Source organism: Cyprinodon variegatus, unplaced genomic scaffold (assembly GCF_000732505.1).
Source record: "Cyprinodon variegatus isolate N-32 unplaced genomic scaffold, C_variegatus-1.0 Scaffold16, whole genome shotgun sequence".
Taxonomy (NCBI): domain Eukaryota; kingdom Metazoa; phylum Chordata; class Actinopteri; order Cyprinodontiformes; family Cyprinodontidae; genus Cyprinodon; species Cyprinodon variegatus.
In genome coordinates, this window is record NW_015150469.1 from 1,092,090 (window position 1) to 1,113,822 (window position 21,733).

A 21,733-nucleotide genomic window follows, 5' to 3' on the forward strand; every position below is an offset into this window, starting at 1 on the left:
TAGTGGGATTTTCCTATTTTCGTGTTGCTAACTACTATTAGAAATACAAGCCAACAGAAGAAGGAAATCAGTAAAAAAGAAAATAATAATAGAAAATAATCTTACTGACCAGAAGTGCTTGGTTAGAATAGAATAGAGTAGAATAGAATAGAATAGAATAGAATAGAATAGAATAGAATAGAATAGAATAGAATAGAATAGAAAATCCCTTTATTGCCCCACAATAGGGAAACTCTGTTTTTTACAGCAGCAAAGAGATTATCGAAAAAATGTTCACACGAATATGGACCTTAGAAAAAATGTATAAGAATAACATAATAGTGAAGAGTTACAAGATAAACAATAAAATACTATACTGTAAAGTTTTTTAACCACATAAAAACTGTGCACCCAGAATACATAACCAATATATATACAGCTGTGGACATATTTACAGTAATTGATAATTGAAAATAACAGCAACATCAGAGATGTACAAAATGACAGCAGAATGTTATTTAACTGACTAAGGTAGAAACTGTAAAAGAGTTAGCAAGAATTTAACAACTCATTGAGGTAGTTTGGAACAGGGATTGTTTTAAAGTCTTGCAGCTGCTGGGAGGAAGGATCTGTAATAATGCTCCCTGGTGCATTTAGGGTACAGCAGTCTGTCACTGAAGCTCTGCAAAAGCTCTCCAGTTCTGCAACAGCTTCATGCATGGGGTGGGAATCGTTATCCAACAGAGATGTTCATTTATTTAGGATCCTTTTGTTTCCCACCTCCTGCACTGAGTCCAGAGGACAGCCAATCACAGAGCTGGCCTTCCTGATCAAATTATCCAGCTGCTTTCTCTCAGCTACAGATAAGCCACTGCTCCAACAGACATCTCCCTGGAAGATGGTTGATGCCACAACAGTCATAGAAGGTATTTAGGAGCGCCCCCTGCACTCCAAAGACCTCAGACTCCTCAACAGGAAGAGTCTGCTCTGACCTTTCACAGTTTTGTGAGTCCAGTCCTGTTTGTTATTCAGATGGACACCTAGGTACTTATAAGAGTCCACTATCTCAATGTCTGTTCCCTGGATGTTCACCGCTGTCAGTCGGGTGGATCTGCTTCTGTGAGAGAAACATTGCAACTACATGATCATATTTAAAATATCTTAGAGATGGAGCTATAAAAGGTTTGACACTACATCACGTGTTAAATTAACTACTTTCTTGGGAAGCGCTCCTCCTAAAATTTGATCACCACTGTAAGGCTAATCACATCTTTCTTTGTGACTTTTTGTTTTCAGTTTGTTCACTTCTCTGACTTTTGCTCCACCTACATTTTTTTTTATTTCTTTAACACTTTTAAAGGGCTCCATTTACTACTCCTTCACTCATTCTTTACTTTCAACATGACTGCATTGAACTTTCTTATCATCTACGTTGTTGGTTCTGATCTCTTCTCCTTGTTTGTTATATTTCCGCAGTGAGCCAAAGGAGCTCCACTGTGTAAAACTTTGACCCTTCAACCATTACCTTCCATTAAAACTTCTCCCCTTGCAAGGGTCAAGTAGAGGTGAACAGGAAGTGAAGCATCAGATTCAAGTGCCTCCATGGGAAATACAAGATCCTCGCTGTAAAGCAGTGATAAGAATAGTATAAAGCTGATCAAGTCATTAGTGATAACATTGATATTATTATTATTATTATTATTATATTGAGAGGTGGGAAGGTTATCTTAATAGGTACATTAGGAAGGTGGAAGCAGCTGATTGGCTTCTTGAACAACGTTACGATTTTAATTTAACAGAGCATTAGCTAGTTTGAGTTTAAAAATAATTAAATATTATATTTTATTTCATTGCTGGATTCAAGCTTTATCTTATATGATTTGGCAGCACAATGTGTTGCCTTTAAAAACCAAGTCCAGTAAGATTTTACTATGGCAACTGTTACTCAGCCGTTTTGACATTTAGGCGCAAGCAGCTTCCACCTTCTGCTTTGTTTTGAAATGAGTCTGCAGGAAAAGCATAAATAAGGGAGAAATGATTGTAAGGATATAATGAAAAACAGAAAATAAACTAAATTTGGTTGGTTAACCAGTGGAAGAAAAACTGAAATATGAGAATGAGAAAAATAAGCAGGATGAAATTAGAGATAAAGAGGAAAGGCTGAAAGCTGAGAAATTATAATAAGTTATGAGAAGTGGTTAGTAAAGAGTGAAAAGATAAGAGGTTATGTTTAATGGCTAGTAGAGGATGAGGAAAATAAATGGATATGAAGAGAGATGGAGAATTTACTTATTAAAGGTTTAAACCTTAAATCGTTTTCCGTTAGTCTCTTCTGTTTAAACATTCAGTATAAAATGGAGACTATCAGACATCAATGCAATTAGCTGGATTTTAATCCAATAAAATGAATAAATAATACCTAGTGGTGAAATTGATCTGAGTAACTTAGAAAACTAAGGTTATTATAAAAAGCCTAACACAGTAATGTGGTGTAAATAGAGGAAATCTCACAAGATCACAAATAACACATGAAATTTGTTTTTATTTAGGAAACAGAAAGGGAACGGGAGAGGGTTCCCAACATGGGTTCTGAAACATTCAGATCATAATCACATCAAGATTGCTTTCCGGTAACTTCGTCAAGTCAGAATTCTGTTTTTTTTTTTTAAGTAAAGAAAACCAACCTACGGTAAATAAGATCCAACTGGATCTTTCAACAGTAATAATGCTGAAATAAAAATACAAACAGAAGGAAAAAAAAAAAACAGGAAGTTTTCTTGACAAATATGCATTGATTTGCATTTTAAGTGATAATCCGGTTTAAAGTCAGACACTTTTGCTTTTATTTCTTCACCAGTTTTGTGATTTAATGCATTTAAAACCTAAGACTCTTTTTTTTTTCTTTTAAACACTAAGACCATTTTCATCCACTTGATGAGGAAGAAGCTATGCTGTTCCTGGGCATTTTGAAACGATGTCATTAAATGTTGCAGGGGGTATCAACAATATCAAATAATCAATCAATGAAAGCAAGTGAAAAAAAAGCATGAAAGTAGAGCAAATTTCATGAAATAAATAAACTGAAGTGAAAAGATGCTCATTTTAGGATTATCAAAACAAAAAGTTTCAGCTAACAGACAATAAAAAAAAAAAGATTTACCAAACCAAAAATTATTGTGTCAATATGGTTTTCCATGTGACTAGAAAAAAACAAACAAAAAAAAGTTGCGAGCATGCTTATCAGAGCTACCCTACAGATCACAGCCCCCTGCAGGAGGTTTCCTCTGACCAAACATGAATCCAGCTGTGAGCTGCTGTAGATGAATCTATTTCTGCAGATAAAATAAACCATAGAACCTTCATAGAACTTTAGTTTTCCATGTTAAATCTAAAGCTACTTTAGGTCAAAAACCTGAGGCATCCGGTTCTGGATATGAAAACTGACACATACTCCCACCTGGCTTAAAGTAGATTAGGAAAAGTTAAAACCATTTTGTCTTTGAGTCTGACATGATTATCTACCTGACTGGCAGATAGCTAAACACATAAAATCAACTATTCAACAACCACACATAAAAAATAAAATACACCTTTATTTTAGTTTTTTTAATTTGCTTTGAGATCTACTCAATCACAGAAGTGGTAGCAACAAACCATGCCGCATCGTGGTTCGATGTCAAATTCCATGCATATTGTTAAAAAAAAATAAAAAGTCAACAACTAAAATCTTTTAAGCCACAAATAAAGCCGAATCACTAGAAAAAAAATACTCTACACATGACAGACGCACACTTTTGCATCTTCAGGTCTGAAAATTAGCACCGAGTTTTATTTATAAAAACAAAAAGCACAGAAAAAGAAGACATAAAAAAAGGTAGTGTGAATTCAATAAAAGTGAAAAATGGTGATAATAAAAAAAGAAATAATCAGTCAAACTTGTAACGGTTATTTGATTGTATTTGGCAGCCTGAGTTGTGAACTGGAGTTGCCTGTGACGGTGACCATGTGTGCTCGTCTCCCAACAGTTTGCCAAGCATGCTCGCAGATAAAGCTTTCTCTACAGAAGTGAAGGAAAAAAATGAAAAATAAAAAGGCCTACATATTTTCAAGTAACAGTAGAGTTAGGCCTACAAAAAGCCGCTGACACACACACAGTATAGGAACCCAGAAAAAAAAAAAAAAAACAATTCTAGGAAAGATAAAGCAGTTGTAATGTTAGTTTGTATGTTTTTCCCCACAAATATTATATATTTGTATATAAATTAAAAATAAATCAGTGCTGTCAAAATATCTCCATCTCCATAGGATCTGACCCATCTTAGAAGAGCTAATAAGCTTTACTATTAATCTTCTGCTGGCTAAAAGTACTGCTGGAAGTATGAAACCCTTACTATTTATCCTTTATCAGTCCTTCATTCTGGTTACAACACTGAGGCAGAGAAGACTTGTTAATATTTTTAAAACCGTATTTTTTTGTTTTTGGTTTTGCTTCACATAAAGAAAAGCATCAGATGTGTTTTGTTTTCTTTTATTTTGCTTTTTGGTAGCAGCAAAGCACCGAGTTTGTCTCAGGGTGTTAAGTCTTTCTGAGGGAGTCTTGCTGTGTGTGAAATCACATGTATGTCTATGAGTAGCAGGGCTGAACATCGACGCTGTGGGAAATGTAAGGCTGCAAATCGATCGCCTGGGTTTGCTGGGCTTCTGGCCGAGTGTTCGTCAGCGTCAGGTTCCGAATGCAGCCTGTTATTCCTGTGGAAAACTTTCCTCCTGTCATGGCAGCCATGTCTGGGGCCCCACCTGTGCAAGACAACGGGCATAAAACAGAGCTTTAGAAGTACATAGGGACACCTCTTACCTACGAAAGACACCTTTAAAAATGGCCTCCCTGAAACAGATTTAATTCAACTTTTATTAAAGGGCGCAAGATCCATGGCTCTCAAAATAACATAGATTTTTTTGTTATAAGCATGGATAAGTCTGTCAGTAGACAACTCACTTTAAGATTCCTAAAAACGTGACAGAAAAATAGGAAACAAAACCATCATGGCCAAAATATAATGAAAAATAACTTTGTGAAATGTTGTTCTGACATAATTTGACTGTTAGGATTCCAGTTTGTGTGGGTTGTTTTTTGTGTTTTCCTCTCTCCACCACCAGGCGGTGCCCTGTCCTCGTTGGACCTCCCTGCACATCTGCGGCTTGTTGGGTCATTACCAGAGGAGTACTTGAGCAGCGGGCTGTCACAACTCAACACCAGAGTGTTTGCCAGTATTAGGTAGTCTAGCTAAACTGAGATTAGCAGTCTAACCGTGGCATTGTTTCTCTGAGTCTGAACTTGCTTTTTGTCTTTGTTCTTCGGCAGGAAGACTTCCTGCGTAACTGGATAAGCCTGGACCTTCTACCCCTGGAAGGATTTACTGAGTCTCACTGAGCAAGGGGAAAACCTCCACATGATCCGTTCAAGTCCACTCCTGGAAAACCAAGTGATAGTCCACTCCTTTACTCCTCTGGGTCCAACGTATGTCTGCCTGTCCACTGTCCAACAAGTTCCCTCTTCTCTGGATTAAACCCCCACAGTCTGGATCCAAGGATAAACCAAGAGCCCCCCCCAAAGTGAGTGCCTCTCCAGCAATATTCAACCTCAGTCTATTTTCCCACTGTCCCTGAACTGATCACTGTGATCTCCCCTTTAGAGTTTCTGGTTCTGGTTCACCAGTCCACTGAGTTCCAGCATTGTTTCCCCACAGAGTTTCATCTCCATCAGTGTTTGCAAACCTACAATAAACCTGTTAAATTTTTACCCTTGGTCTCTGAGTGGTTCTCTGCATGTGGGTCTGATTTTCAAAGCCCATTATGACATTGACATGTGAAGAACAAAACATCCATATTGGTGAACCTGTGAATGAATAATGGCAGGTTTGCTCACCCAGGTATATGTTGCCCTTGGTGTTAACCATGAGGCTTTCCCCTTTAGACTTTCCATGCTGGGTCTCTCCTCCATCAATTCGCACAGAACCATTTTTTCCATCTCTGAGAGGAATGAGAAAGACACACTTTTTTAATACCAAAAATATAGGCTGGAAAAACACAGCTTTATCTAAGCATGAAACTCATGATGAGAAATTATTTTGTTAAAAGGAGGTTATGATAATAAGGCCCTATCCAGATACAGACACTAAACCTTACACCCCTTCGTAAAGTACGTATTTGCTTCAAGTGAGCAGGTTAGAAGGGCGTAAATTTGGAGAAGTGGGACACAGTAATAAACATTAAAAAGAAATGAACCAACTTTAGTTTTACTGCTTTTCTTCCTACTTGTTAAAATACTTTTTCTTAGATGTTGTGGAACTAGCATTTTTCCTCCAGGAACATCCAGTGAAACTGAAAACCAACCTGACTGCTGTGATCTTGTGCCACTTTCCATCATGGATGGCTTTTGTTGATCTTATTCTCCCTTCTCCACTGCCCAGCTGGTAACTAGACATCATAAAAAATAGTCATCAATTGTGTAAATCAGCAGTGGACATAAAGTGTTTTTTTTAAATATATCAGTTAGAGGTCAACAGGGCAAGAGGATAAAGGTTCAGAATCACCTGAAAACCAGGTGTCCGTCCTCTAGACCCAGGCTGATGAAATCTTTTCCTCTACCATTTTCTCCAGGTACCTAAAAACAAAAGTGTAGATAATTTGTGTACTTATTCAGTACCATGAACTTCTGGCCCCTGACTTATAGTAACTTTCCACATTTAGGGCTGCACTGAACAAGCATGATGCAATCTGTTTGGGGGATATTCCAACCAAAGTTCAATGTGACACAAAATCTGTCATGAAAAACAACATTGGCTATAAGAAAAACAGGCATAAATCCACCCAGTCCTCATTTATTCATACTTTCTAACCTGAAGTGCAAATTAAAAGTCCAACAAAAGTATTCAGAGATCCTAAAACTTTCCATAATTTGTCATTTTACAACCTCAAACTTGAACATATCTTGGGTGTATTTTTGGAGCAATGCACAGCTGTGAAGGAATGAAGTAATAAAGTAAAGTGAAGTAAACATTTTACTCTGGCTGCAAGTTTTGAGTCGATATTCTGCTTCATTTAGTGCAACCACCATTTTTCATTTAATTGGATCTGCAGTTTTTCTTTTTCACACAGCATAAGTACCAATTGTATAGTATCATAAGCACTGACCAAGACCAGAGGGTTTTTCCCATTCTTCTCAAATTTCTCTCCTGTTTCTCTTCTCTTCTGCCTCACAATGAGCATTGTGCAAGTTCTCTATATTCTCCTACACTTCTCTCTTTTCCAGATCTCAGCTAAGAGATTTTTGGGATTTTATCAACATTTTATTTAAACAATTCAATCATTTATTGATGTAAAACAGAGTTAGCTAAAAATCACTATTAAGGTAAAAAACAATTGTCAGCTAAAAAAAAAAATCATTAAATATGGAGCTTGTTAAATTGTAGTTGTCCTTCATCTGACACAGTACCTAACATTTTTTAAAACCCCACAGCTGAATAAAATCCTCTATGTTCTGTGAGAACAATGACACATATTTTGCTGATTGTCTCAATATGTCTTAATTTAAAGAAAAAGAATAAGTAATAAATAAATAAAGTTGAAGAATATAACGGACAATAAATAAATAAGGCAATTATTACCAAGGCAAATAAATAAAGAAGCTTATCAAAAAGAGAATATACATTTACGTCTCACTGTATAATTTAACTTCTACCTACATTTATTTGTTTTTTGTATTTTTGGGGGCAATAAATTGTACGCTTATTTATTTATTGAGCATTTATTTATTTATGTATTTATTTTTAAATATGGCAGAGTTGGTCCTCCATAGATACAGATATATTGACAGCGACATGCACCTCCTACAGTACAACTTTGTGTTGGTCTAAAGTATAAAATCCCAATAAATTAAGATTTTTATGGTTGTAATATGACAAAATATGGAATAATATTGTACCTCTAGAGGTAAGTCTATAACACATAACTATAAAAACCACGACATGTCTTGTGTTTGAGTGGATACCTTTTTGATAGCATGCACCTTTCGCAAATTTCGTGCACCTTTGGTCTCCTGAGGGAAATGGAGGGCGAGTTAATAGAAGCACATGCATGTATTTAGTGGTGTAAGACAGAGCTATTGATCTCAGCCAGCATGCCCAACAATGTCAGCAGCAGTACAGATTTCACATTACGATGATGACAGAATGATATTCATAGAAAAATAAAACAGAATGCAAATGCAACATTTCAGCAGTGAAGCAAAGAAAACTGGCAAAAAAAGTTATGAAAAATAAAATCAACGTGAGATTAACATTGTTAACGAGTTAGCCATGGTGATTAACAGTGCAGGGTTTGTTTTTTTTTGTTTTATAGGATATGTTAGAGGCTGTGGAGATTCTATGAGAATGGTCATACTGGTCAGAACTTACCACTCCCTGCCACAGGATCAGGCCCTCGGAGGAGCTGGTGTTAATTTCCATTTCTATTGTCTCTTTGTTATGGACACTATAACAGATTAGACAACGATAAGAAATTAAATCATATGCAAAAAAAAACTTACATTATAAAAGAAAGCGTGCAGAAATAAGCTGAAATAAAGTTACCTTCTTGGGAGAACTGATTTAGGAATTTCAATGTAGCCGTCATTTTGGAAACGTGCTGCGTACTCATGGGGGGAATCTACAAAAAAACAAAAAGGTGGAAAAAATAATATAAGTCAATGCTTAATCCATTACAATGGTTCTGACTCCCTCTTGTGGAGAAAGAAAAGAGAATTCAAAGTTTTGGTTGGTTTTCATAGATTCAACGTTTAAAGCCAAACATACAGTAGAAATCCCTTTACATTGAGAACTGTCTGTGTTAATAATACTTAGGTTCAAACTGTGCCACTTTTTAGAACACAAATTACATGTTATACCTGATACAAATAGAGACTTAAATGATTTTTTTCATTTTGTTAATATTTTATAGTACATTTGGAGGTAGATTTAGAGTTTAAGTACATTTTAGTAACAGAGTAGGTAGGAAGGTATTTCTGTTTTAATAAGTTACAATCAAAGCCATTTAAGTCATTCAATAACAATCCTCAGTTTAAGTTTAGATGCAAAATCTAATTCCAGATACTGTGTAAAAAAGCTGCATGATACAGATAGTAAAAACCAGCATATGATCACAATTCATAAGCGTTCATAGCATCTTAGACCTCTCACTAAGTATTTATCACTTGGCTACAAGATTTTATACTGACGGAAACCTTGTTTGTCTTACACTTAGCTTTAGCTAAACTTTCTGTTGTAGCAATTTCAAAAAATTCTAGGAAAGGTGTCACCAACCTGATTAAGACTTAGAGCTACTTTATTGCACTCAGTCACAGGAACGGGAGGGGTTAGCTTAATGCTTAAATATTATATGATTAATACGATCAAATGTTCCATAAATGAATAAAAAAGAGAAATAGAATAAAATCAGATTTCAAATTTAGCCCACTGGTGAGTCGTTCAGTTTTCAGAAAATACTGGGAGCACCACATGTGGTCCTGATGGCCTCCCTGGTGCCCATAAGTGCCCCATCAGTGACCCCCTGGTCTAGGATGTAGGTTTAGCAATCCCAAAGATCTGGCTGTTGTTTTTGATTAGATGACAAGAGCAGAGTTGCTGCTTTAAGAGGTAAGGCCGCTTGAAATTATTTTTCTTTCTTTCATTTTCAATAGCAACCTCTCTGATCTGCTGATGTTGATGCGAACAAAGTGTTTCTGCAGTGAGCTGGAGACCTATGGATGCAGACCTAATGTTTTTAACGGTTTAGGAAGAAGATACTAAGTCAATATTCTGCCAGAAGGACTGAGTTAATATTATTATCTCTTTGTTGACCACTTTAGATCGTTAAGGACATATAGAAAAAGTACTGTCCAGTTAGCAAATGCAAACACTGCCATACAGTATAAGTCCTGAATGGGTCATGAAAACACTGAAGCATCCTGAGACCATGAAGTCATAATTCTGCCAAAAGTTATAATGCATAGTAATTACACACACCAGCAGTTTTATTTAAAACACACGCAAATAAACATTATTCTCCATTTTGGTTGTTTAATGAGTTCATTCTTATGCTTTTTATGCTCCCATAGATTCTTCAGACAAACCAGGAGAGCAGAGAAGGAGCATGGATTCATATTATAGTGGTGTTGAATCTGCATCATAGTTCATAAAAAATGCATGTGCAGAGTAGTTTTCAGGTGCTTTTAATTAAATATGTTCATTGAGGCAAATTCTCATGAATGTAGGGTGTCAAGTATCATTCAGTAAAGTTGGTCCGTCTCGAAACCATTGGCCAAAGCTGTGGAGTATAGACCCACATTTTATACAGATATTTGCAAGTACAGAAAAAAAATGCACCCAAGCAACATTTTTTTCCCCAATAACAGTTGAAGTGGTTAGTAGCTTTAGTGCAAAGGTTTCCACATGAAGAAGACAGAAGTAACTTTGAGAGCTTTAAAATGAACAAGTACTTTGTTTCATGTTCGTTATGCAGGCAGTTTTTAAAGCAGCAAGGCTTGTGAGTAAAGGCATCTTCCAGACACAGACAAAATTCCCTGTTTCAGACTTTTACTGTAGGAAACTGACAAAAGACTGTTTACTGTCACAGTCTGCCTCACCGTACTATTTCACATTCAATGTTCCCCTATTCATGCTTTTAAAGGCAGAAAAGTGTCTCAGTTGTTGAAAATAAGATGCATATTTTTTTCTGTCTTCAGATGCGTGTGTTAAGAAAGACAACAGTTGATTTTGAGCTTTGTTGGGATGCTGGGCCCCTCAACCCGAAGCCGGGGCCCTGTTAGTTGGTCTTTTCAGGCAGACTAATTACTGATATACTGTACCATTTGCCTCGCTGGTTTCTGAACTCCGCTGGGCCTCGGGGAGGGTGAGGACCTGGCCTGTGTGTGCAGGATACAGCCATGAGAGTGGAGAAGAAAGACACGTGGAGCCATTTAGGGTTTTCTCCCCCAGCATCCTTTTCAGGGCTGGGAGTTTTCTTAAAGCAATCGGATATTAGGCAGGTTCAATTTGGACCATATGGGCTGCATGTTTCTGCCTTGGCCTTTCGTTCTTTGATGATTATTACCTCCATTCACAGAATGAAGATTTATAGATCGGCATATGGAGAAGCGTCTGTTCTCTCTGATAAGTTGGCCGCTTTTAGGAAATCATTAAAAACATGCAATAACATCCATTAATATTTTAATACTTACTTTCCTCACACAAGAGTCCGCCGTACCCAACTTGGCATTTACAGTTGCCGTCTAAACAGATGCCTCCATTTTTACAGTCGATGTTCCTTAGGCACACAGACTTCTGCAACTCACAACGTTCACCTGCAGGGTCACAAACAAGGGAGCGTCAGAGGTGAAAGGTCAAGTCATGTTCAGTTTCGTAATAAGGTCATAACTTGATTCAATCAACATTTAAAACCCTGTTATAGATGCATAAAGGACCTTAAGAAAAATAAATATATAATCATAATTTTATATTTTAGCTGAGGAAAGGATACAAAAATGCATATTAGAATATACTAGAGCATCCTGGACCCCCCCAGTCTAACTGTATCTAACTGTATTAGAATGCTAGAAGAAAGAAAATTGAAGAAAAAAAAATACTCAGAAATTTAAAAGCATATTTTCCTTATATTTTTTGTGTTTTCATTGGTTTGGTTATTGTACCATGTAACTGGTTAGTTCTTTAACCGTAGGAGAAATCAGTCCTCAACAAAGAGTATTGATGAGGGTCACTCTTCCTAAAGATTTGGGGGTTTTTTTTCAATAAAAGGTCCTTATTTATAATTGAATAGAACAATTCAGACACAAAAGACAGATTAATTGTGAAACCATTATTTTTAGTACATTTATTATTAAGTATTTGTATAAATATTTCATTTTGGAAGGTTAGGACGATGTGATAAATTGAAACATAGTGATCTGGAATACATGGAAAAAAGTAATGCAACCGGTTTTGGAATTTACTTTCACTTTTACTATTTCACATTTAGTTATGTTAGGTTTTATAATTTATACATCATGTGCACTGTTAATTTGTTAGTCAGATTAGACAGAGCAGAAGGCCTTCCTTCACATTCACATCATATTGAGACAGTTGTTTCATGTCCTACCTTTCTAATGTGAAACAATTGTGTTAAAGTAATATATATATATATATATATATATATATATATATATAGCCATTGTTTTGATTTCTGTTACAGTAAGCAGTTTATTAATACATTAAAACAGTGTGATAAGTTCACACCTTTGGTCCAGCAAAACCACCAAAGCCGGGCTCCCCAGGTTCACAGTCGCACTCCGTTGGCCCCTCCTGTCCAAGAGCAGAATCACCTCCTGATTCCTCATCTGAGGAGTCTGTATCCTGTCCTGCTGGGTACTGAAATGGTACCTGAAATAAAACCATGAAGGAATGAGTAAGTAAGATATGAATAAACTATAACAGATTTCATGATTATCGATCGATCGATCGATCTATCTATCTATCTATCTATCGATCTATCTATCGATCTATCTATCTATCTATCTATCTATCTATCTATCTATCTATCTATCTATCTATCTATCNTATTTTATTTTTTTTTTTGAAAAACAGATTAATGTTAAATTGGAAACTTTTCCTGGCACTAATCAATCTCAAGGTTTCTAAACTTACAAACATTATGCCCCTACAATTAAAGATGGCCTCATGTTACATTTTTTTTACATATCTTTAGGATGTAATAAATAGAGTTATATTATCTCACACAACACTGGTTGTAAAAACAATCTAATTTAAAAGAAGGAAAAAACTGTGACTCCTGAGCAGATCAGACATGCGGTTTATAATAAAACACTGACCTTCAAATCCATCTTTGCAGAAACACTGGTACTCATATTCTGCACTGGGTATGCATTCCCCACCATTCAGGCAGGGTCGGTGGTCACAGGGACTGTTGTCCACACATCTGCTAATTGATTTGCTCTCTGTGAAGCTGTAGGACAAGTCCACCTTCTTGTTGTTGATGGAAACCTAAAGGCGAGAAAGAAACTTGGCTGAGCTTCCACAGCCATAAGAGCGGGCAGCAACCCTCTGTACAGAGACTCCTTACCTCTCCTATGCAACCATCAAACATCCGTGTAACATTTGCAGGTTTGGGCAGGATGTCCATACTCGGCACCCCTCCCAGATACATGGAAGTATGGATATTAAGGCCCTGGGCTTTTCCTGGAGACATCCTCCTTTGCACTGGGCCCTGGTCCACTCTCAGATGGCCAGCCCTCTTGTTTCTCTCGGCTACAACTCTGTGCCACTGACCCAGAGAGACTGGCTGAGGACTCAAAAGGACGGCCTGTCCTGGAATTCAAGACAGAATAAAAACTGTTAAGAATAATTACTAAAAAATAAAAAGCTTCATTTTATTAAGTAGTGAACAGAATAATTCAAAAGTGTTCATACTGGAATAAGGTACTTTGACTTGGCCATTTTAACACATTAATATCGACTGGAAGGTAATCCTTCATCCAAGTTTCAAATCCTTTGCAACCTCTAACAGCATTTTTGTTTGCAGGTTTGACATGTTTTTAATGTCAGCCTATCTTAACATTGACAAGAAAGAAATTACTACAGTTATCAATGAAAATGAAATTCAAGATTAATTTAGATCTAATCTAATCAGAGCACCTTGTGATGAATGTTCTGTATATCCTCTTAAAACCTTAAGTGGGGGTAATAATTCAGAATGCATAAAATTCCGCAGGTAAATTTTTTTTACCAGCAGGTGGAGTCATTGCGGCACCTCCAAGCTGACACCAATAGTTCCATACCCCACAGCTCTGGAACTGTTATAGCTAGAGGTCAGAAAATGTCTGCATTTGTGGTTGACATAATATAGAACAAATATAATACGTATAAAACCTGCCTTTTCTCAATAATGTCTTTATTGCTGATGTTCAAAAAAGACCTATCATTTCAGAGAATAAAAAAAACCCAACTTAGAGTCATGTTAGAACTGATGCAGGTTGGTCTGTGTTCTACTCACCCAATTTTATTTATAAATTAGGAAACTAGAGGGTGTTGGCTTTCAAATAATGCTTTGCACATGTAATTTGGGCTTACAGTTCCTAAGTTATTTGCTTTTCCATTTGGGTAATGAAAATAGGCGAGGATTAACCAAAATGAGGTGGATGTTAAGAGGTTAAAAAAAAATTAAAATAAACAAAAAAAATAAAACTGTGGCAAATCGGTGCCGAGGCCTGACATCTTTTGCATATCTGCCATAATCATTAAGAAGAATAAACAATATATATATATATATATATATATATATATATATATATATATATAGAATATATAAAGAATAATTACACAATTTAGTATTTTAAGGACATGCATATTTTTTCAGGGTGTTGTTTGCTCTCAGCTCTCAGTGTTGTTTACCTGTGCCAAGTTCATATCTGAACTCCACGTGCCCGTCCACCATAGAAACAGCCACAAAGTCCTCCACTTTGGTTTTTTTACCGCCGCAGAAGAACATCAAACCATTCCCTCTCAGTGGTTTGAACTCCAGCTCCACACGCAGATCATCGTGGACATTAGTCAGGGGTGGGTAAGCTATGTACGACTCATCCCCGTCAAACAGTGGAGTGGTCACCAGCTCACCTGAAAACATTCAGTGAGGAATGTGAATCATTAACAGTCTAAATTGCATGGAGCTTATGGATGTATTTGCGTCGTTATGAATAGCGAAGTGTGCTGCCTCTTTTACCTTGCATGCATTTGTCTCCAAACTTGCCCAGATGGCAGCGGCAGTCATAGCCCAGGCCGTTCGGGCGGTTGATGCAAGTAGCATCAGGTCCGCAGGCCTCTGTAGGAACCAATTGTAAAATGTTACTAACAGAAGGGATCACTCTAATCTAAGGTTTAAACCTCAACTTTTAAAGGTGCACACTAATGGCTGACACTTATATAGAGACTCTAGTGTTGATTTACATTCACCTGAGTGGCAGTGCAAAGATGAGTGATGCTGGCAGTTGCTGCCTGTGAATCCTTTGGGGCAGGTGCACGTATAAAGGCTGGCATCTGAATCCTCACACCTTCCTCCATTCTGCAAAAACACAGAGTGGAAAAAGTTTACAAAGGCACAGAGCAATACAGTCCTGAGAAAATAGATGATTTAAACTGACTTGGCATGGATAATCTTTGCAGGTGGGACAGTTTGTCACGCCAGTAGAGCTACGGTCGAGTTCCTTAAAGATTACTTCCTCTCCTTGGATGACCAGCTGACGGATACAGCCTACAAAAAATAAAAAAATAAATAACAGAAAGGAAAATCAGAAAATCCAAGCTGCTAAATAAAATCCACCTGATGTTCCTCTTGGAGGTAAATAATGTGAGGTCTTACCCACAAAGCCGGTCTTGATGCCAGCTGTTTTTCCGATGGATGAGTAGTTGGGGTAACCGCCAACATGTAACTCCTCATTCAGATCAAGTCCCTGGAACTTGCCCTGATAAGTAGAAGAAATTCAACTTTAAGTGGTGCACAGCTTTAACTAGTCTCACATGTGGTGTTCGTTAAATGTTCATTCTAAGCTTTTACGTACCTGTTTTAAATATTAATGATTACATAGAGTTTTATCGCTGGAAGATTCAATATTCCCTTTCAATGCTTTAGCACTGCCGTAATTAAAATTAATGCAGCTTTATATCATGAGACATGCAGTTTGTGATATTACTGTAAAATGTTTTGATTATTTTATTTGTTCAATAAATTTTGCACAAAATTTTATTTTGTTATTCATTTTCAATATATTCATATGTCCAACAATGTCAGTTTATTAACTCCTTTCTTAGACTGCTAAATACTGCATGCATTAGGTCCTTTGTTATGATGATGGTTTATACTCTGGTGACAATTATTGCCATTCAGTATTTTTTTTCTATGAATTAACCATGATTTTTTTATGTTCTTATTGGACAGCTTCAGATTTGATCAAATCTATGCAAACTGAAACTGTCCTTGATATAAAAAAAAAAAAACACATCTGAATTTAGTAGTGATTGCTTTGTTTCCTTTTTTCATCAGATCTAATAATGTTTATTTATCTACATTTAAGCAACCATGTGTCTACAAACAAAATAAAGTGCAGCTTGGCGCTACAGCAGTCGAAAACCTTTTGTCCTTTCCTCAAACATCTGATGACCTTTCCAAACATCGTCCATTATATAAACATTTGCCTGTTCAGGGAGAAATAGATCTCCCTCCAAAGGGAACAGAGTGAATTACGATCACAAAAAATTTCGCTTTCTATATCAAATAAAACTTTTGCATTAGATCAATAAAATATGTTCATATCATTCAAGAAAAGTAAAAGTAATAAAATAATTAAAAATAATTCATGCTTTTTAAAAATGTTTTTCAGTCAAAGTAGTTGAATAAATCAGCTGTTTCTAAATTTAACAAAAGCCAATGGCAAAAAAAAATTAAGATGTGAATTCTTTTAAAGGATTTGTTATTGTCATAAAACCTCATTTTGCTCATTCTTGACTCAGATCCAGTTCAAGAAGCTTAATATTCTACAAGAATAAAATATATTAATCATACTCACATTAACTAATATTTATAAAGATAATAGAAGCAAGTCCTGTGCTGCTTTGCAATGCAATGTATGTCAAGATGGAGGTTAAGTAAAGCAAAAATTATTTCTCATTATTTTTAAACAGGAGGAGAAACAGTTATTCAGACATTTGTTTTAGTAAATATTTTTTTTATTTCATATATTTCTAACTTTATGTTTTAACAAATTTCCAGCCAAAACTTCTAAAGGCTGAGTTTTGTTTACACCTTTACTTAAAGAACAACAGCTCCACTATGGGAAACTTCTATATTATTTCTAGCTATGCAAAACAATCTAAAGCTTCTTGGGTTTGTTTTGCGCAAGAAGACGGAAATAATTCCAGCAGTAGAAGCTTTTAATTAACTAAATAAACTTTTAGAGTTCAGGATAATGTCTAATGGTTAATTACCTGTGATTTTCCACTGATGGGCTCCCCTCCGTCCACAATAATAGATCCCTGGGTGAGGTTACGATGCAGCTCCACCGTGTGAAACTCTCCCAGTTTAATGGGGTTGGGGTCACGAATGGTGGCCATGCCGGAGCCAACGTCAAACCTAGCATCAGATGGATTTCTGGAATGACTGTTTTTATCCACAGCAGCCCTCATTATGCAGCGTTTATTCAAAGCCTGACCTGAACTCCAGGCGTCCACTAACAAGTCCTAGAGAAATGAAGTCGGCTCCTGTCGTTTTTCTCTGGCCGTTGTAGAGGATCATGCCTGCGAGGCGAAGAAAAAGTCAATCAGGGAAAGCCATGCCTCTACAATCCATCCTAATAGGTTCATAAATCTTCAAAGTGTTTTCATGGGAGACTAAAAATGTCCCACCCAAAAAAACAGGAAGATTATGAATTTGATCTGAGAGATTTATTAGGATAGATATTCTTTTGGGTTCAAGTCGCAGCAGAATGGTGAAGCAACATGCCACGGAGTCGCAGCTTCAAAGCTAAATAAAGCCATGTCAAAAAAAAACAAAATGCTGTCAAATCTTTGGGCTGAGAAATGCAACCTGCTGCATCATAATCCAAGATTGCTATGTGAATTCAAAGACATGCTGGAAACTCACATGCATAATGTACATGAGCTGTTCATTCTCATGGAGATGGCGTGCATGTTTTTTTTTTTTTTAAGGGAAAGTCATATCTTACAGTGAAGCTGATCAACATAAACCTAGTCCTGTAAATTCTTCAAAAATTCTTTTTTTGTCCTCAGCTTTCTTCTTTTAGTCATCAAGGGAAGAAAATTCATGTCTAAGGCAAATTATAAGAAAAAAACATAGTTAAATGTTTGTTGTTTTTGTTATTTTCCAGTCGAAATTTTGTTATTTTTTCACACATGCTCCAAAAGTTGGGTTTATTCCTGAAGAATGTGATACTGTACAGAAAGATACTAATATGGTGGTGCCATTCGCTGAAAAATGTATCAGGGTATAAGTCTTTCACATCTGTCAATATTAAAAATTACAGGTTAGTATTTATTTTTTTGTTATTATAATTAAAGACCAGGGTAAAATAAATAAATAAAAACAGATTTAAAATGTAACAGTAATCTTATTTAAACAAAAGCTTTTACCTTTAAAAGCAGCTCAGCCTTTCTACCAAATTAGTTAAGTTTGGCTGAGAGGATGAATCCTTTCCTCAGCCTACATCTCCCAGAAAACCATGAGCTTCTGGATCAGAGTTTAATAAAATTATTGAACATTTGATCAGACATATTCTATATTAATACTGATCATTTGTCTATCCTGATATTTATTGATGTTGATTTATTGCCCAGTCTTATCATAGTTAAATAATATGTCCAACAATTGGTCTAAAGCTTTGCATATTTATCCATATTGCTCATTTTGGATAAAAGTTTGTTTTGTTTTACTTGTAATGATCAGCTCCTTGCAGTGAACATGAAGGATCGCTTATCTATAAACACATATGGAAGGATTTGAGGGGAAAAGCCATAATACCCGTGAAATTGGTAAAATCCAAGTGTTTGATGATTAAAATCTTCACTTTATTATGTGAGATCTGAAGTTGAATGCATAAACACAGCTTATGCAAAAGTTTTAGATATAGTTCTCTCTGTATTTGATATAGGTGTAGTGCATCTGGAATGAAATATGAAAACATTGCAACATGCATCCTGTTTTTCTGCTTTTGCAGCCCATAATTAAGCTCTGAGCAAGACTGGGGAAGTGAAATGCAGCCAGAAAGCACAGTGCTGCAAACATCAGCCTCGCGTCCTGAGACTCACCAGCGTACAATATGAGACCTTCCCACCCATGCAGAGGGGAGAGAAGGGAGGGGCACAAGATCCAGTGAAATTAAATATGAGACAAAATTAAGTATTTTACAAAATGTACCAACAGTAATAAAAGTTTGTTGTAAATCAAATGCAAACATGAGGATTATGACTCACTTACCATCAACATTATCAGGTCTAAAGTTTATCTTTACGCTGAAAGCCTTATATGAGTTTTTAATGGTGGGCAGAGTGAGGTAGGACAAGGGTTCCTGGGCAAAGTAGGGCATCACTCTCTCTGAAAGAAATACATCACAGTGAGACATCAGGAGTGTTTTAGTTCCAGGTGCCTCTGGGTCGTACTCTGCACTTCTCACACTAACCGTGGACTTCAAGTTTAGTGAAAGCTGCCACTTTGCCGTGCTCATTAGAGGCGGTGCAGACGTATGTGCCAGAGTCCTCGTGGGTGACCTTTGGGACTGTCAGAACGTTGGCCTCCTGGAAGCACTTAGGAGGAAGTTCTCCTTCCGACTACAAGAAGAAAAGGGAGTAAAAAAAAAATTGGAAGGGCTGCAATCCAAACATGTGATTTAGTCTAGATCAGGGGTCTGCAACCTTTAAATGCCAGAGAGCCAATTTTGCCCCAAATCCAGCTAAATAAAAGTCGTTTACAACCGCAAATATCACATAACCTTTAAGAAAACACAACTTATTTTTTAAATATCTGCTGTTGGAAATCTGAGGGTCTTTAAAAAAAGCAGTTTATTTTTTTTAAATAAGGGTTAACATAAAACATTTCATATAAAAAGGAAGTATTGATTAAATTATTTAATGTGTAAAAATAAACAAAAACAAAAGAAATTATCATCAAGCTAATCACAAAAAATAGACCTAAAAACATATTACTGGTGCTTTTCATGTAATTCTCTTGTTAAATTAAACCTAAAATGTCCTTAAAAAATTGTTAAACCGTCTAAGAATGCCATTATTTATTAAACTGTATTCAGAACCATCAGTTGGCTTATTTATAGTATTTTGGTACTACTGAGGGCCATAGCGAGTCCTAAGAGCCACTTGTGGCTCTAAAGCTGCAGGTCTAAGACTGCCATTATTTATTAAACTGTATTCAGAACCATCAGTTGGCTTATTTATAGTATTTTGGTACTACTGAGGGCCATAGCGAGTCCTAAGAGCCACTTGTGGCTCTAAAGCTGCAGGTCTAAGACTGCCATTATTTATTAAACTGTATTCAGAACCATCAGTTGGCTTATTTATAATTTTTTGGTGCTAATGAGGGCCATAGCGAGTTTTAAGAGCGACTTGTGGCTCTAAAGCTGCAGGTTGCAGAGCTCTGGTCTAGAAGCTGTGCTCGACTATCTAAAAAAACCAAAGAGACTTTTGAATGAAATTATAACGTAAACAGATTAGAAACCTTAGTTACCTTTGTCCATGTGATGTCAGGGACTGGATATCCTGAAGCTAAGCATGGCATGACTGCATCAGACCCAACTGTCACCTCCTTAGTTTCTGGCAGCGCAGAAATTTGAGGAAGGGCTGAAAAAACAGGCCAACAATTAAACTAAACCAACTATTTCCATATCAGTCAAAGCAAACCCTTGAAATTTCCCCCTACTGTATGGTTAAATGTAGAGTGTGTATTCATGGATGTTTCTAAGATAAAAAAAGGGTTGATTTCACTCACACTGGACATTAAGCAGTACTTCAGACTGAACAGAGCCTACGTCGTTGGTGGCTGTGCAGCGGTAATGGCCGGCGTCTGCCTCGGTGACCTGGTCGATCCTCAGCATGCCATCCTTCACCATGATGTGTGACGGCAAAGGGCCTCCCACTTTACTCCACTGAACTGTGGGCTCTGGGTCGCCAACAGCGTGGCACTCGAACTCCACAGAGTTCCCGATCATCACAGTCTGCATTGAGGTGCGCACATTAATCATCACCTTCGGCAGAGCTGTGCAGAGGGAGAGAGAAATGTGAATTAAAAAATATGTAGAAAATGTAATATGTCTCCATATCTGAGCATTTTCAGATTTATTCAACAGAAACTTGAAGACAACTTTTCCCCCTGGGTTTATAGTCAGGAGGATGTGTCCAAACCTTGAATGGTTAATCTGGCGGTGTCCTGTGCTTGACCATACACACTGCTTGCTCTGCAGATGTAAACTCCTTCATTGCTCTGCTCCAAGTCTTCAATTCTGCAAAAAAATTGATGTATTTCACGTATATTAACTTAATGCATCAAATATGCTTTTTCTGGAAAAAAAACAAAAAAAAAGTGTCCACAGCTGTATATTGGTCCTTTATTCTCCAGGTGCACAGTTTCATTTCGTTAAAACATTTTACAGTACAGTATTTTATTTGTTTATTTTTTAACTCTTCACTATTGTGCCATTTTTATACACTTGTGTGACCATTTTCTCAGTAATCTTTTTGCTGCTGTAAGACCAGAATTTCCCCATTGTGGGACAATAAAGGGATTTTCTATTCTATTCTATTCTATTTATCAGGTATCACTACCCCCTAAAATGTCTATAACCTGTTTTCAGGTTACAGATAGAAAAATCTTTAAAAAAGAGTCTGGTATTTATCTTCTTCCTCATATTTGTGGTCTAGTCAAAGTCAGGAACCAAAGTCGAGAATAAAAACTTGCATTCAAAGAGACTTTCCATCTAAACTGACTGCTGGGGCTATTTCTCAGGCAAAGATGGACAAAATATCCTCAAATTAATAAAAAATATAAACTAGAAAGATTTTAGTTTTAATAGGACAAAATCTGAAGGAATGTTCAAACGTTTGACAATCTTTTTGCAAGGAGTCTTAAATGGATT

General features: G+C 36.5%; 1 protein-coding gene across 20 annotated transcripts in view; it reads right to left on the minus strand.

The window, feature by feature from the left end:
• Window positions 1-3,588: 3,588 nt before the first annotated feature.
• The window catches only part of hspg2 (heparan sulfate proteoglycan 2), a 170,952-nt gene continuing 152,807 nt past the window's right edge, over window positions 3,589-21,733 (minus strand). For 15 of the 20 annotated variants that reach the window (XM_015385818.1, XM_015385775.1, XM_015385869.1 and 12 more), the window contains 24 exons: window positions 21,003-21,100; window positions 20,590-20,856; window positions 20,329-20,441; window positions 19,271-19,418; window positions 19,069-19,185; window positions 18,900-18,917; window positions 17,288-17,372; window positions 17,064-17,208; window positions 15,442-15,544; window positions 15,224-15,333; window positions 15,036-15,144; window positions 14,806-14,904; window positions 14,478-14,699; window positions 13,150-13,394; window positions 12,899-13,070; window positions 11,255-11,377; window positions 10,883-10,939; window positions 8,610-8,685; window positions 8,436-8,511; window positions 8,030-8,077; window positions 6,573-6,643; window positions 6,373-6,456; window positions 5,906-6,009; window positions 3,589-4,776 (listed from right to left, as the gene is read on the minus strand). In XM_015385818.1, the coding sequence (XP_015241304.1) occupies window positions 4,604-4,776; window positions 5,906-6,009; window positions 6,373-6,456; window positions 6,573-6,643; window positions 8,030-8,077; window positions 8,436-8,511; window positions 8,610-8,685; window positions 10,883-10,939; window positions 11,255-11,377; window positions 12,899-13,070; window positions 13,150-13,394; window positions 14,478-14,699; window positions 14,806-14,904; window positions 15,036-15,144; window positions 15,224-15,333; window positions 15,442-15,544; window positions 17,064-17,208; window positions 17,288-17,372; window positions 18,900-18,917; window positions 19,069-19,185; window positions 19,271-19,418; window positions 20,329-20,441; window positions 20,590-20,856; window positions 21,003-21,100 (2,863 nt within the window). In that variant the 3' untranslated portion in view covers window positions 3,589-4,603. The remainder of the gene's footprint in view (window positions 4,777-5,905; window positions 6,010-6,372; window positions 6,457-6,572; window positions 6,644-8,029; window positions 8,078-8,435; window positions 8,512-8,609; window positions 8,686-10,882; window positions 10,940-11,254; window positions 11,378-12,898; window positions 13,071-13,149; window positions 13,395-14,477; window positions 14,700-14,805; window positions 14,905-15,035; window positions 15,145-15,223; window positions 15,334-15,441; window positions 15,545-17,063; window positions 17,209-17,287; window positions 17,373-18,899; window positions 18,918-19,068; window positions 19,186-19,270; window positions 19,419-20,328; window positions 20,442-20,589; window positions 20,857-21,002; window positions 21,101-21,733) is intronic. The other 5 variants (XM_015385767.1, XM_015385801.1, XM_015385791.1 and 2 more) reach the window with 5 other exon arrangements.